Raw genomic sequence first — 17,348 nt, 5'->3', positions numbered from 1 at the left:
ATAACAAGGCAGGTCGCATCAGATGAGAGAGCAGTAAGCGGGATTTTTTTGGCATTAATCTACATAATCCGGAACTTGGCAGTTCTGTTACTCCCGCTAATATCAGCAAAAGAATATGTGATTGGTTAGGTTAGTTAGGGTTAATATCAAGGCTTACTTAGATAAGTAGCATACTGTGATAAATAATCAAGCTTTGAGCTCAACATACACATGTGGCCAAAATAATAAGTACAGTAGAGTGTTTTATGTTCCATGGTAAATTTAAGAAATATATTTATTTAAAAACAAAATAAAGGCTATAATTCATATTAATGACATACATTTAAATTAAACGTAAATAATTTTCTGGAAAAGACAAGTGAAATGAAAAGCTAATCCAAATAAGGCAAAGTAAGAGTCAACAATGAATAGACAAAATAATAAGTACATTTTCCAAAATCGTGAAATATGCAGGTCTACTTGAATTTTTTTGGTAACATTTCATACTCGCTTTGACATACTGCTTACAAGCTTCCGACTGGTTTTTCATACCATGTAATCTGCACAATCATAATACCATGTAATCTGAACAAAATTCTAAAGTTGTAATTTATTATACCCTCCACCATAGGATGGGGGGTATACTAACTTTGTCATTCCGTTTGTAACACATCGAAATATTGCTCTAAGACCCCGTAAAGTATATATATATTCTGGGTCGTGGTGATATTCTGAGTCGATCTGAGCATGTCCGTCCGTCCGTCTGTTGAAATCACGCTAACTTCCGAACGAAACAAGCTATCGACTTGAAACTTGGCACAAGTATGTGTTATTGATATAGATCGGATGGTATTGCAAATGGGCCATATCGGTCCACTTTTACGTATAGCCCCCATATAAACCGATCCCCCGATTTGGCTTTCAGATCCTCTAAGAGAAGAAAATTTCATCCTATGCGGCTGAAATTTGGTACATGATGTTAGTATATGGTCCCTAATGACCATTCAAAAATTGGTTCACATCGGTGCATAATTATATATAGCTCCATATAAACCGATCGCCAGATTTGGCTTTCAGATCCTCTAAGAGAAGAAAATTTCATCCTATGCGGCTGAAATTTGGTACATGATGTTAGTATATGGTCTCTAATGACCATGCAAAAATTGGTTCACATCATATGCATAATTATATATAGCTCCATATAAACCGATCGCCAGATTTGACCTCCGGAGCCTCTTGGAAGACCAAAATTCATCTGATTCAGTTGATATGTGGTACGTGGTGTTAATCTATGGCCTCAAACACCCATCCAAAATTGGTCGAAATCGGTCCATAATTATGTGTAGCCCCCATATAAACCGATCCACAGATTTGACCTCCGGAGCCCATTAGAAGAGCAAAATTCATTGGATTCGGATGAAATTTGGTACGTGATGTTAGTATATGGTATCCAACAATCATGCATGAATTGGTTCATATCAGTCCATAATTATATATAGCCCCCATATAAACCGATCCCGAGATTTGACCTCCGGTGCCTTGTGGAGAAGCAAAATTCATCCGATCTGGTTGAAATTTGGTACGTGGTGGTAGTATATGATATTTAACAACCATGCCAAAAGTGGTCCATATCAGTCCATAATCATATATAGCCCCCATATAAACCGATCCCGAGATTTAGTTTTGGAGCCTCTTGGAGGAGTAAATTTCCTCCGAGTCAGTTGAAATTTGGTACATTGTGCTAGTATATGGGCGTTAACAACCATGCCTAACTAGGTCCATATCGGTCTATAGGTATATATAGCCCTCAGATAAATCGATTCCCAATCACACAAAAATTTATCCATATCAAGTTCATAATTGTATATATCCTCCATATAAGCGACCTACATATTTCAATTCTGGCTCCCTACGTACCGTTCAAAAGTACATATCGATTCGTAATTATTTGTAGACTTACATACATTTTTGTGTAATATATACCAACTTCGCAAAAGTTTATTTATGATTTATCGCTCGATATATATGTATTAGAAGTTTAGGAAAATTAGAGTCATTTTTACAACTTTTCGACTAAGCAGTGGCGATTTAACAAGGAAAATGTTGGTATTGTGATCATTTTTGTCGAAATCAGAAAAACATATATATGGGAGCTAAATCTAAATTTGAACCGATTTCAATCAAATTTGGCACACATGACTATATTACTAATTGTACTCCTAGTGCAAAATTTCAACCAAATTGGGTCAAAACTCTGGCTGGAAGCTATATCTAAATCTGAACCGATTTCAATCAAATTTGGCACACATGACTATACTACCAATTGTACTCCTTGTGCAAAATTTCAAGTTAATGGGGATAAAACTCTGGCTTCTGGGTCCATATAAGTGCATATCGGGCGAAAGATATATATGGGAGCTATATCTAAATCTGAATCGATTTGAACCAAATTTGACACGCATAGCTACAATGCTAAATCTACTCCCTGTGCAAAATTTCCAGCAAATTGTGCCGAAACTTTGGCTTTTAGGACCATATTAGTCCATATCGGGTGAAAGATATATATGGGAGCTATATCTAAATCTGAACCGATTTCAATCAAATTTTGCACACTTGACTATACTACTAATTTTACTCCTAGTGCAAAATTTCAACCAAATTCGGCCAAAAATCTGTCTTCTGGGGCCATATAAGCCCATATCCGGCGAAAGATATATATGTGAGCTATATCTAAATCTGAACCGATTTCAATCAAATTTTGCATACTTGACTATACGACTAGGTGTTATGTTTGTACAAAATTTCAAGCAAATCGGTATAAAACTCTGGCTGCTGGGTCCATATTATTGCGTATCGGGCGAAAGATATTTATGGGAGCTATATCTAAATCTGAACCGATTTCTTCCAAAATCAATAGGGTTCTATTCTGACCCAAATTAGGAACATGTGCCAAATTTGAAGGCGATTCGACTTAAATTGCGACCTAGGTTAGGTTAAAGTGGCAGCCCGATTAAATTTCAGGATCACTTAGACTATTCAGTCCATTGTGATACCACATTTAACTAAAAGTACCTATTACATATGGGCACTTCTAGTCTTTGCGACCTAGACTTTGATCACAAAAATGTGTTCACAGACAGACGGACGGACAGACAGACGGACATGGTTATATCGACACAGGGACCCACCCTGAGCATTATTGCCAAAGACACCATGTGTCTATCTCGTCTCCTTCTGGATGTTACAAACATATGCACTAACTTATAATACCCTGTTCCACAGTGTGGCGCAGGGTATAACCACAATGTACTTATTTTTTTGACCAACCAAATAAAGCGCTTCATCATAAAGAAACAAAAATACTCGTAATGATATTTTGCGTTTTTTATACCCTGCGCCACACTGTGGAACAGGGTATTATAAGTTAGTGCATATGTTTGCAACACCCAGAAGGAGACGAGATAGACACATGGTGTCGTTGGCAAAAATGCTCAGGGTGGGCTCTTGAGTCGATATAGCGATGTCCGTCTGTCCGTGAACACATTTTTGTAATCAAAGTCTAGGTCGCAGTTTTAGTTCAATCGACTTCAAATTTGGCACAAGTATGTGTTTTGGATCAGAATAGATCCCTATTGATTTTGGAAGAAATCGGTTCATATTTAGATATAGCTCCCATATATATCTTTCGCCCGATATGGACTAATACGGTCCCAGAAACCAAAGTTTTACCCCAATTTGGTTGAAATTTTGTACAGGGAGTAGAATTAGCATTGTAGCTATGCGTGCCAAATTTGGTTGAAATCGGTTCAGATTTAGATATAGCTCCAATATATAGCTATCGCCCGAATTACACTCATATGACCACAGAGGCCAATTTTTTGCTCCGATTTAGTTGAAATTTTGCACAGGGAGTAGAATTAGCATTGTAGCTATGCGTGCCAAATTTAGTTGAAATCGGTTCAGATTTAGATATAGCTCCAATATATAGCTTTCGGCCGATTTACACTCATATGACCACAGAGGCCAATTTTTTGCTCCGATTTAGTTGAAATTTTGCACAGGGAGTAGAATTAGCATTGTAGCTATGCGTGCCAAATTTGGTTGAAATCGGTTCAGATTTAGATATATCTCCCATATATAGCTTTCGCCCGATTTACACTCATATGACCAAAAAGCCAATTTTTAACTTCGATTTAGTTGAAATTTTGCACAGGGAGTAGAATTAGCATTGTTGCTATGCGTGCCAAATTTGGTTGAAATCGGTTCAGATGTGGATATAGCTCCTATATATATGTTTTTCTGATTTCGACAAAAATTCCTTGTTAAATCGCCACTGCTTAGTCGAAAAGTTGTAAAAATGACTCTAACTTTCCTAAACTTCTAATACAAATATATCGAGCGATAAATCATAAATAAAATTTTGCAAAGTTTCCTTAAAATTGCTTCAGATTTAAATGTTTCCCATATTTTTTTACTAACATTGTGTTCCACCCTAGTGCATTATCCGACTTAAATTTTGAGTCTATAGATTTTGTAGAAGTCTATCAAATTCTGTCCAGATCGAGTGATATTTAAATGTATGTATTTGGGACAAACCTTTATATATAGCCCCCAACACATTTGGTATCGAAAATTTAGATCTACAAAGTGGTGCAGGGTATAATATAGTCGGCCCCGCCCGACTTTAGACTTTCCTTACTTGTTTTTTACTAACATTGTGTTTCACCCTAGTGCATTAGCCGACTTAAATTTTGAGTCTATAGATTTTGTAGAAGTCTATCAAATTCTGTCCAGATCGAGTGATATTTAAATGTATGTATTTGTGACAAACCTTTATATATAGCCCCCAACACATTTGACGGATGTGATATGATATCGAAAATTTAGATCTACAAAGTGGCGCAGGGTATAATATAGTCGGCCCCGCCCGATTTTTTATATCAATCAATCCGAAATCAATTAAAAATGTAATTGATACAAATATTTTTGATGATTGAAGTTTGCCTCTATTACTATTATTATTATTTTTTTTTTAAATATCAATTAAAATGCTAATTTCAGAAATATTGTTGATATTTTTCCCCTTGTACAAACATAACCTATCGTCGTCCTTCTGTAGTGTATAGTAGCATTGTAACTATGGCAATAAGAACGGCAGCCAGAAGCAATTTTCTGACGGTTTTGTGTAAAGAAGAAAATTGGAAATTAAGACATTCCAAGAACTTCATACGGTGTGTTTTTCTTCAGATTTCATCTTGGCTAACATGGCATTGATAGCCGAAACTGATGCTTGGCCTCTCCAATGGCATGGTCTCATTTCTTGGAAATGAAAACCGTGAGATTTCTTTATGCGAAGTTGATGAAGTTAAAGGAAATTAATTTTGTAAACTACATTTGTTGGGTTCTGGTCGTGTATGAAAGTAAAAGACTTTCACAACATTTCAATGGAATTTTGTTGTCGCTCTTTATATGAAAGAGATTTTTATTTTCTGTTTATGATGAAATTTCGACAAGGCAATATGGGTAAATAAGGAATTTTATTGAGGGCAAGGGAAAGGGAAAATTTAATGACATTATGAGTGAAAGACATAACAAAAATATATATACATGCACTAAGAGAAGTTTCATTTCAGATCTTTGCTTGAGTTATTGGAATAAAGGTTTAATTCTCATAAAAAAGAAACACCGAAGTGTTCTCATGTATTACATACACGGAGAATACAGATTAGTTGCGATTTTGAAAAATTCTGAACACTTATATAAAATTTTCTCAAAATTTTATTTCTATAGAAAATTTTATCAAAATTTTATTTCTATAGAAAATTTTCTAAAAATTTTATTTCTATAGAAAGTTTTATAAAAATTGTATTTCTATCAAAAATTTTTTTTAGAAATTTTATTTCTTTTGAAAATTTTCTAAAATTTTTATTTCTGTAGCAAATTTTGTCAAAATTTTATGTATATAGAAAATTTTTGCAAAATTTTATTTCCAAAGAAAGTTTTGTCAAAATTTTATTTTTATAGAAAATTTTGTCAAAATTTTATTTCTATAGAAAATTTTGCAAAACTTTATTTCTATAAAAAAAATTTTGCAAAGTTTTATTTCTATAGAAAATTTTGCAAACTTTATTTGTCAAATTTTTTTGTCTATAGTAAATTTTATTTCTATAGAAAATTTTGGCAACATATTATTTCTATAGAAAATTTTGGCAACATTTTCTTTCTGAATAAAATTTGGTCAAAATATTATTTCTGAAGAAAATTTTGGCAACATTTTATTTCTATAGAAAATGTTGTCAAATTTTGTTTCTATAGAAAATTTTGTAAAAAATTTTATTTCTGTAGAAAATTTCGTCAAAATTTTATTTTTATATAAAATTTTGTCAAAATGTTATTTCTATAGAAAATTTTGTCAAAATTTTATTTCTATAGAAAATTTTGCAAAACTTTATTTCTATTAATTTTTTTGCAAAATTTTGTTCCTATAGAAAAATTTTGCAAAATTTTAGTTCTATAAAATTTTTTTGCAAAACTGTATTACTATGAATATGTTGTCAAAATTTTTTGTCTATAGTAAATGTTATTTCTATAGAAAATTTTGGCGACATTTTATTTCTATAGAAAATTTTGTAAAAATTTTATTTCTGAAGAAAATTTTGTCAAAATTTTATTTTTAAAGAAAATTTTGTCAAAATTTAATTTCCGTAGAAAATTTTGTCAATATTTAATTTCTGAAGAAGATTTTGTAAAAATTTTATTTCTATAGAAAATTTTGTCAATATATAGAAATCTATAGAAAAATTTTTCAAAATTTTAGTTCTATAAAATTTTTTTTGCAAAACTGTATTACTATGAAAATGTTGTCAAAATTTTTTGTCTATAGTAAATGTTATTTCTATAGAAAATGTTGGCAATATTTTATTTCTATAGAAAATTTTGTAAAAATTTTATTTCTGAAGAAAATTTTGTCAAAATTTTATTTCTAAAGAAAATTTTGTCAAAATTTAATTTCCGTAGAAAATTTTGTCAATATTTAATTTCTGAAGAAGATTTTGTAAAAATTTTATTTCTATAGAAAATTTTGTCAAAATTGTAATTCTATAGAAGATTTTGTTAAAATTTTATTTCTTTAGGTTTGGTTAGGTGGCAGCCCTATGTATCAGGCTCACTTAGACAATTCAGTCCATTGTGATACCACATTGGTGAACTTCTCTCACTGGCTGCTGCCCGATTCCATGTTAATGACAAGGGACCTCCTTTTTATAGCTGAGTTCGATCGGCGTTCCACATTGCAGTGAGAAGCTTTGAAACCCTCAGAAATGTCACCAGCATTACTGAGGTGGGATAATCCACCGCTGAAAAACGTTTTGGTGTTCGGTCGAAGCAGGAATCGAACCCACGACCTTGTGTATGCAAGACGGGCATGCTAACCATTGCACCACGGTGGCTCCCGTATTATTTCTATAGAAAAGTTTGTCAAAATTTGATTTCTATAGAAAATTTTGTCGAAATTTTATTTCTAGATAAAATTTTGTAAAAATTTTATTTCTATATAAAATTTTGTGAAAATTGTATTTCTATAGAAAATGTTTGCAACATTTTATTTATATAGAAAATTTATGCATAATTTTATTTCTATAGAAAATTTTGTCAAATTTTGTTTCTATAGAAAATATTTGCAAAATTTTATTTCTATAGAAAATTTTGTCAACATTTTATTTCTATAGAAAATTTTGTCAAAATTTTATTTCTATAGAAAAGTTTGTCAACATTTTATTTCTATAGACTTTTCTATAGAAAAGTTTGTCAAAATTTTATTTCTATAAAAAATTTTGTCAACATTTTATTTCTATAGAAAGTTTTGTAGAAATTTTATTTCTATAGAGAATTGTGTTAACATTTGATTTCTATAAAAAATTTTGTCAAAATTTTATTTCTTTAGACAATTTTGTCAAAATTTTATTTCTGTAGAAATTTTTGTCAAAATTTTATTTATATAGAAAATGATGGCAAAATTTTATTTCTAAAGAAAATTATGTCGAAATTTTATTTCTATAGAAAATTTTGCCGAAGTTTTATTTCTATAGAAAATTTTGTCGAAATATTATTTCTATAGAATATTTTGTTAAAATTTTATTTCTATAGAAAATTTTTTAAAAATTTTATTTCTATAGAAAATTTTTTAAAAATTTTATTTCTATAGAAAATTTTTGCAAAATGTTATTTCTATGGAAAATTTTTGCAAAAGTTTATTTCTATAGAAAATTTTTGCAAAATTTTATTTCCATGGAAAATTTTTGCAAAAATTTATTTCCTTAGAAAATTTTTGCAAAATTTTATTTCTATAGAAAATTTTTGCAAAATTTTATTTCTGTAGAAAATGTTGTCAACATTTTATTTCTATAGAAAATTTTTGCAAAATTTTATTTCTGTAGAAAATTTTGTCAACATTTAATTTCTATAGAAAATTTTGTCAAAATTTTATTTCTATAGAAAGTTTTGTAGAAATTTTATTTCTATAAAGAATTGTGTTAACATTTGACTTCTATAAAAAATTTTGTCAACATTTTATTTCTATAAAAAATTTTGTCAAAATTTTATTTCTGTAGAAATTTTGTCAAAATTTTATTTATTCTAAAGAAAATTTTGTCAAAATTTTAGTTCTATAGAAAATTTTGCCGAAGTTTTATTTCTATAGAAAATTTTGTCGAAATATTATTTCTATAGAATTGTTTGTTAAAATTTTATTTCTATAGAAATTTTTTTAAAAATTTTATTTCTATAGAAAATTTTTGCAAAATGTTGTTTCTATAGAAAATTTTTGCAAAATTTTATTTCTATAGAAAATTGTTGCAAAATTTTATTTCTATAGAAAATTTATGCAAAATTTTATTTCTATAGAAAATTGTTGCAAAATTTTATTTCTATAGAAAATTTTGGCAAAATTTTTTTTCTATAGAAAATTTTTGCAAAATTTTATTTCTATAGAAAAGTTTTGCAAAATTTTATTTCTATAGAAAATATTTGCAAAATCTTATTGGTATAGAAAATTTTTGCAAAATTTTATTTCTACAGAAAATATTTGCAAAATCTTATTTGTATAGAAAATTTTTGCAAAATTTTATTTCTATAGAAATTTTTTGCAAAATTTTATTTCTGTAGAAAATATTTGCAAAATTTTATTTCTATAGAAAATTTTGTCAACATTTTATTTCTATGGAAAATTTTGTCAAAATTTTATTTCTATAGAAAAGTTTGTCAAAATTTTATTTCTATAGAAAGTTTTTAAAAATTTTTTTTCTATAGAGAATTGTGTTAACATTTGCTTTCTATAAAAAATTTTGTCAAAATTTTATTTCTAAAGAAAATTTGTTGATTTTTTTTGATACGAGAAACAAAAGATTTTTTCACATTTAAATGCTGGAGGCCTCTAACGATAGCCAATTGTGGTTTTTCAGTCAACCATAAAGCAATGATACTATCACGCTTGAATTCCATCACGAATAACTTTATTTGTGAATGCAATTCGTGTAGAGCAAAATGCTTTTGTAGTGGATTATCAATGGATTAAATTTCACTGCTGTCAGACGAACCGTTTAGAAATAATAGTAACCTAAATTTGTTTGCAATACATGTCAGTCGCACTGTAGTTAGTCCATCCATATACATTTTCTCTAAAATCCTTATCCTTTGATAAGTTGAGCGTCCTGTTCGGCTTATGGTCCAACCTCTTTTGTTACAAACTATTCGACAAGAAAAAGCAAAACTTTTTTGTGGGATCTTTAAAAAAATGTATTTGGTCTCGATGGTATGGTATATTACACTTAACAAAGTTTATGCCAAAACTATTTAATTTTCTTAACTTTTCGTTTTCAAACCTAATGGAATTAAAACTCTTTTTAATTTGTGGAAAATTTGGTTTTATTTTGGGTTCGAGTATAATATTAAAGTACATCAAAGAATTTAAGGATCTCTCATGGGTATATCCCTTAAGGCGAATGTCATGAAAAATCTTATATTTCCCAAGATTATTGCGGATAATAGCGTAGGAGGGATATTCATAGGGATTTATGGAGAACATTTTGGTTTCGCCTAAAAACCAAATTAACAGAGCAGAACAAACCCTTTATGGAAATGGCGTTTAATGGAATTATGGTTGGGAAACACATATCTCGTTGATTTACCATATTTCTTTATCCAACATAAATATTTTACACATGTCCCACAATATTTAAATGTGAATAAATTAAACGCCATTAGAAGTTTTATAGGCTGAACAGTGGGGAAATTGACACTAAGCTTCGCTTTTATACATAAAACTCTCTTGCGGCTATAAGGATTTGCTTAAAAGTTTGATTCAAAATAATTCAAAAAATATTTTTTAAGTATAAAACAAACAATAATAACTAAAAAATATACAGATTTACTGGTGTTTGGTACATTAGTGAGATATTACGAAAAAATTGCCAACTTTTAAGAATTTTTTTTTCACATAAAGAGTTTTCTTTGCCTTTCTTCTTAATGCTAAACGAAATGTCCAATGTTTTGTGAAGCACCTTATAAATTATTTTGATTTAAATTTTAAGGCGATCGGTGTATTAATGCTATAAATATACATAAAACTAATTTTCTTTGCATCTCCTAAACTATGCTTCCTACAGCGAATAGCAACATCATACGTGATTACTTCTAGAAAATCTAAAATACCTTCCAAATTCTTAAAATATCGAAATTTTCATATAGACAACTTTTTTTGCTCATTTCTACTAAACAAAGCGTTCTAGAGGGAAGAGGAGCTTAATTCGTGACCACCCCTAGAAAATTCGAAATTCCATCCAAATCCTGAAAATAGAGAAACTTTTATATGGAAAACTTCTCTCATTCATATGTCTTAACTATGATGTTATATCGAAATTTTTATATGAAAATATTTCGCTTATATTTCTTAACTATGAGTCATGGAGCGAGACGGAACATAGAAACTCCAAACTTCCATCGAAATCGTCAAGAAAACTCATTTTGTTCATATCTCCTAAGCTATTCATCCCAGAGCGAAAGGGAGCTTAACTCGTGATCACCCCTAGAAAATTCAATATTCCATCCAAATCCTGAAAATATCGATCACCCCTAGAAAATTAAAAATTCTTATCTTCTAAATTACACGTCCTAGAGCGAAACGGATTTTATTTGTAACCGCTCCTAGAAAATCCAAAATTCCATACAAGTCCTTCAAATATCGAAATTTTTATATAAAAGATTTCTTTCGCTCATATCTAATAAATATGCTTTCTACACTGAAAAGAATATTGTCGTAAGGCCAAAGATTTCATGTCCTTACAATACGAATGCGAATTTTGCTTAGCATAGAAAACGCAATTTTCCAAAAATGTTCTCCCGGAGATGTTCTTTATTTTAACTACTCAGGAAGTTATTTTAATTAAATTTTTTATAACTCGTTTTTTTCATATTAATTTTAACTTTTTTTGTTTCAAATAGGTTAGGAACATATTAAGGTGCAAATTATTTTAATTTTGTCGAAAAACTTGCTAAATCCATTCTACAAAAAATGCACATTTTTGAAACACAAAATATTTCAAATCACATCCAAAACATTGAATTCGGATCACACCTTAAGAAGCGATGCAACGGCTGTTGAAATGGTGGACATTCGTCCTATCACAAGCCCATGTTAAATTCATCACTTCTGCGCCAATTTTGTACCACTTCCGGATCCAAAAAGAACATCTCCAGTACTTTTTTTGGCGACGCTTGTTTTGCTGGGATACCAAATGTCAACCGGGTTGAATGAAATTTGTTCTACCATGAGGCTCAAGAAGTCAAATTTTGGGATCGGTTTATATTGAAAAGCTCTATTTGAATTATGAAGCCATATGAAAACATTTATTGAATGTGTTTCAAAGGTCATAAACTGATGTATACATACTAAATTTCAACCGGATCGTATGAACTTTGCTCCTCTAGGAGGATCTCGAAGTAAAACCTGGGAGTGGGTTTATATGGGCCGATATATAATTATGGGACAATTCTTGCTGAGTTGTTAGTTATCATATACTGACATCACTAACGACATTTCAACCCGATCGGATGAAATTTGCCCTGCCACGATGCTCTAAAAATCAAATCTAGTGATCCGGATAGTCCCCAGATTAAAATTCTTGCAATAGAATTACTCGTGCCAAATTTTAAGGCGATAACTTCATTCGTTCGGAAGTCAGCGTGATTTCACCAGATGGACGGACGGATGGACATCGCTAGGTCGACTCAGTTTCATCACGACTAAAAAGATATATTTTTTATGGGCTCTGGGAGCAATATTTCTATGCGTTACAAAACGGAATGGCAACAAGTACATCCCAGCCAACATTTTGTGAATTTGACGGCGCTTCTGAGAATCCCCACCACGTCGAAAACAATCGTATACGACATCCAAAACTCGTCGGAAAAGCGGCATCACTATTGAGAAGTTGTACCACGCCAAGTTCCTACGAAAAAGTATCGCATGAGTGCAATTACTAGGTGCCTTTTTTAATAAATTTAGAACGACGCCAATAAGAGCCCCTTCAAACAATCAGAAAAAGTGAATTGTAAGATAGTTGTGAAAGAATCATTGTGATCAAGTAAAACACGATTGTTTAGATGTTTATTAATTTGATTAAACATTTATAAATTCTTATAAATATAACATTTATACCACTATCACAACACATTTAACATAATTTTTATACCCTCCACCATAGGATGGGCGTATATTAACATTGTCATTCCGTTTCTAACACATCGAAATATTGCTCTAAGACCACATAAAGTATATATATTCTGGGTCGTGGTGAAATTCTGAGTCTATCTGAGCATGTCCGTCCGTCCGTCCGTCCGTCCGCCCGTCCGTCTGTTGAAATCACGCTAACTTCCGAACGAAACAAGCTATCGACTTGAAACTTGCCACAAGTAGTTGTTACTGATGTAGGTCGGATGGTATTGCAAATGGACCATATCGGTCCACTTTTACGTATAGCCCCCATATAAACGGACCCCCAAATTTGGCTTGCGGGGACTCTAAGAGAAGCAAATTTCATCCGATCTGGCTGAAATTTGGTACATGGTGTTAGTATATGGTCTCTAATGACCATGCAAAAATTGGTCGAAATCGGTCCATAGTTAAATATAGCCCGCGTATAAACCGATCACCAGATTTGACCTCCGGAAGCCCTTGGAAGAGCAAAATTCATCCGATCCGGTTGAAATTTGGTATGTGGTGTTAATATATGGCCTCAAACACTCATGCAAAAATTGGTCGAAATCGGTCCATAATTTATATAGCCCCCATATAAACCGATCCCCAGATTTGGCCTCCGGAGCCCCTTGGAAGACCAAAATTCATCCAATTCGGTTGAAATTTGGTACGTGATGTTAGCATATGGTATCCAACAACCATGCAGGAATTGTTTCATATCAGTCCATAATTACCCAACAAAAAAAGAGCTTCCAAAAAAGTAGTTTGGATCCCCAATCTGTGATCCGGAAGTAGTGCAAACTTGGATCATCTCCAATGAATTTTACATGGGCTTGTCATAGGACGGAAGTACTCCCTTTTTGGATCCTTTGCATTGCTTTAGAAGTTGTGCCCTGGAAGTTAATTTGAATGAAGAAATTTAAAAAGCGAAAAAAAAACTTTTTTTCAACCAATTTCACTTTTTTTCATCCATATGTTTTTTATTACACAATTATTTTCCTATTATCTAATTTTTACAATTTGAAAAACTTTTTCGCTCCGACCAGGGGTTGAACCTGGGTTTGCAGGCACCATAACAGAACACCTTAGCACAGTCAGCCACAAACGCCATTGAACATAAAGCGTCGAAAAGTCAATTCAAATGTTTGTGATATCATCGTAATACGACACAAAGGAATAACATTCTAATTGCTTCTCGAGATGTTCTTTATTAATATGAACGAAAAAATAAGAAACGCAGGTTCAAATCTCACCAGCGCCAATTTTTTATCAAATATTTTTCAAAAAAATTATTTTTTTTATGCCATGCATCGTTTTTATTTTTTATTTTCGGCATATATTTTCGTATAAATATATTTTTTCCATTAAAAATCAACAAAAATATTAAAAATTCTCGTAATTTGCAAAACCTTCTCAAAATAACTTCCAAGGAAGCAAAAAAGTCAAACGGCACAGGTTCAAATCCCAGCGCGGATGAAATTTATTTTTTTTAACTTTTTTTTATTAATTTCACTTTTTTTTAGTTTTTTTATTAGTTTTCTATTTTTTTGTAAAATTTAATTGTACAAAATTTGCACTTAAAATAGCCTGATTGCGTTTTTTCTAATACTTGTCCACAAGGACTGCATCGGAAGTAGAAAAAATCATTGGGGGATCCCCAGGTGCGCTTTAGAATAAATGTTTGTGCACTTGTCCAAAAGGACTGCATCGGAAGTGGAAAAAAATTATTGGGGGATCCCACGATGCGCTTTAGAAGAAATGTTTGTGGACTTGTCCAAAAGGACTGCATCGGAAGTTGAAAAAACTCGATGGGGGATTCTGGGATGGGCTTTAAAAGAAATGTTTGTGGAACAACTTCCAATTTTTTTTTCTGGGTATATATAGTCCCCATATAAACCGATCCCCAGATTTGACCTCCGGTGCCTTTTGGAGAAGCAAAATTCATCCGATCTGGTTGAAATTTGGTACGTGGTGGTAGTATATGATATTTAACAGCCATGCCAAAAGTGGTTAATATCAGTCCATAATCATATATAGCCCCCATATAAACCGATCCCGGGATTTGGTTTTGGAGCCTCTTGGAGGAGCAAATTTCATCCAAGTCAGTTGAAATTTGGTACATTTTGCTAGTATATGGCTGTTAACAACCATGCCTAACTAGGTCCATATCGGTCTATAGTTATATATAGCCCTCAGATAAATCAATCCCCAATCACACAAAAATTGGTCCATATCAAGTTCAAAAGTGTACATAGCCCCCATATAAGCGACCCCCATATTTCAATTCTGGCTCTCTACCACGTATAGACTAACTCACAATTTAGAAAACGATGTTAAGATGTTTTAAGATACCACAACCCAAGTAATTCGATTGCGGATGACAGTCTTTCGTAGAAGTTTCTACGCAATCCATGGTGGAGGGTACATAAGATTCGGCCTGGCCGAACTTACGGCTGTATATACTTGTTTTCATTAATAATAGAATGATGTTGATGTACAAGTGGCATGTTACGTGTTGCAGCGTCTCTCAGCCAGTGTTTTTATTCTCGATGGAGGCAGCGTGTCTGTAAAATATCTGAAAAACAATCACTTTATTCGATTTGGAAAGTAAAAAATTGGCAAAATACTTTCATGTACATTTCATACTTTTTCATACGCTACCCCCATCACAGTTGGCGATTGTTGCAGTGTCACTTCCGAGTCTGTGGTAGCGATGAAGATGAAATGGAATTTTGAAATGCTGGCAGGGATACAGTATTAAGTTCGGCCGGGCCGAATCTTAAATACCCACCACCATGTAATAGTTTACTTTGAAAACTCTTTGCCGTAGCGGGTTACTTGCTGATATATAGAATTTCAGGGGATTTATTGACAGATATTCTCCCAAGCAGATCAGTTCAACCAGTACGCTTCCCGAAGATAAATTTGAAGATTCTACCTATGAAGACTAGATCAGATTTTGGATTTATAAGAAACAATTTTGTTTGAGTTATAGAGAAATCATAAACATATCGTATAAATATTGAAATAAAGCCTTGATTTGAAATCTTAAATCTGTAGATTTTTACCGCCATTATTTAAATGATTACGAGGAGTAAAATCTGGAAATTTTACTTTAAGTTTCAAGCAATTTTTATGATCAGTGTGCCTGCTTGCCCTCAAGAAGTGAAATCGGTCAATATCGATGATTTACATAATGGACCGGTAAAAATAAATGCATTTACATTTCGTGATGTAGGTCTATATAGGGGCTATACACATGGACCAATTCTCATCATTTTAGACACACCTCCTTAAGGTCCTAAAATACCTCTAGAATTCAAATTTCAGACAAATTGGGTAAAAAGTAGGAATTCTAGAAGCCCAGGAAGTAAGGAGGTCAATCTATATGGGGGCTATACCAAAACTTGGACCGATATACCTCTTTATTGTCCTAAAATACTTCTAGATTTCTAATTTGTGGCAAATTGGAAAAAACTATGGATTTTAGAAGCCCAAGAAGCAAACTCGGGAATCGGTTCATATAGGGGCGATACCAAAACTTGGACCTATACTGACCATTTTCGGCACACCTCTTTATGGTCCCAAAATACCTCTAGATTTTTCTAGACGCCCAAGAAGCAAACTTGGGAAATCGGTTCATATGGGGGCTATACCAAAACATGGACCGATATGCACCATTTTCGGTACACTTTTTGATGGTCCTAAATACCTCTAGATTTCCAATTTCATGCAAATTGGATAAAAACTGCGGTTTTTATAAGCCCAAGACCCCAAATCGGGAGGTCGGTTTATATGGGGACTATATCAAAACTTGGACCGAATAGTCCATCTTCGAACTTGACCTGCCTCCAAACAAAACACGAATCTGTGCCAAATTTCAGGACGATAACGCCAGCATTGAAGGCTGTAGCGTGATTACAACGTACAGACAGACAGACAGACGGACATGCTTATATCGCTTAGAATTTCTCCCTGATCAAGAATATATATTCTTTATATAGTCGAAAATCGATATTTTGATGTGTTACAAACGGAATGACAAACTTATTATATCCCCGTCACCATTCTATGGTGGTGGGTATAACAAAAAAAAAAAACAATGAACTACTACCCAGGGCACTAAAATGAACTTAACTCCATTCTGGTTCATGGAAATTAATATGTTTTAGTTAAAATTTCCACAATAAAAGAAGTTTTAAGTTTTGTATACGTCAGTTAAATGAACTAAAAATGAGAGAAAAAAATTATAAAGAAATGAAGCATAAAAATTTACTAAATTCGTAGGTCCCTCAAAATTGTTCTTGTCTAAAAATTTGTTGTTTGAACTTGCCTAAAATAAAGTTTTGTTGAAAGTTTCTAAAATTAACCTTAATTTTCCTTCCTGGTGTGTTCATTTTTTTTTGAGTGAAAGTTAGTATACCCTCATTCTATGATTGATTTTCGGTGAAATATGGCCAATATGCGAAATAAAGATTTTTGTGTAGACCAACTTATGTGTGATAGTTCTAGAGCCAATTTTTTAAGTTTATTTGCTTTAAAAAATTTTATGCGAAATTTTCATCCATATTTATTATAATAAATGTTTGCTTCATTTAATGCTCCATTATTAGTGTTG

At 32.0% G+C, this 17,348-nt stretch overlaps 2 protein-coding genes across 3 annotated transcripts in view; both read left to right on the top strand.

Annotated features, from left to right (window-relative positions):
• Positions 1-17,348, top strand: part of LOC142238166 (uncharacterized) — a 370,552-nt gene that overhangs the window by 311,410 nt on the left and 41,794 nt on the right. The window lies entirely within an intron of this gene.
• Positions 9,956-17,348, top strand: part of LOC142240036 (putative sodium-coupled neutral amino acid transporter 11) — a 143,394-nt gene continuing 136,001 nt past the window's right edge. The window contains exon 1 of the mRNA XM_075311758.1: positions 9,956-10,024. Within this exon, the coding sequence (XP_075167873.1) occupies positions 9,956-10,024 (69 nt within the window). The remainder of the gene's footprint in view (positions 10,025-17,348) is intronic.

This window comes from Haematobia irritans, chromosome 5, assembly GCF_050003625.1.
Source record: "Haematobia irritans isolate KBUSLIRL chromosome 5, ASM5000362v1, whole genome shotgun sequence".
NCBI classification, from domain to species: domain Eukaryota; kingdom Metazoa; phylum Arthropoda; class Insecta; order Diptera; family Muscidae; genus Haematobia; species Haematobia irritans.
This window is presented reverse-complemented; position numbering and strand designations above follow the sequence as displayed.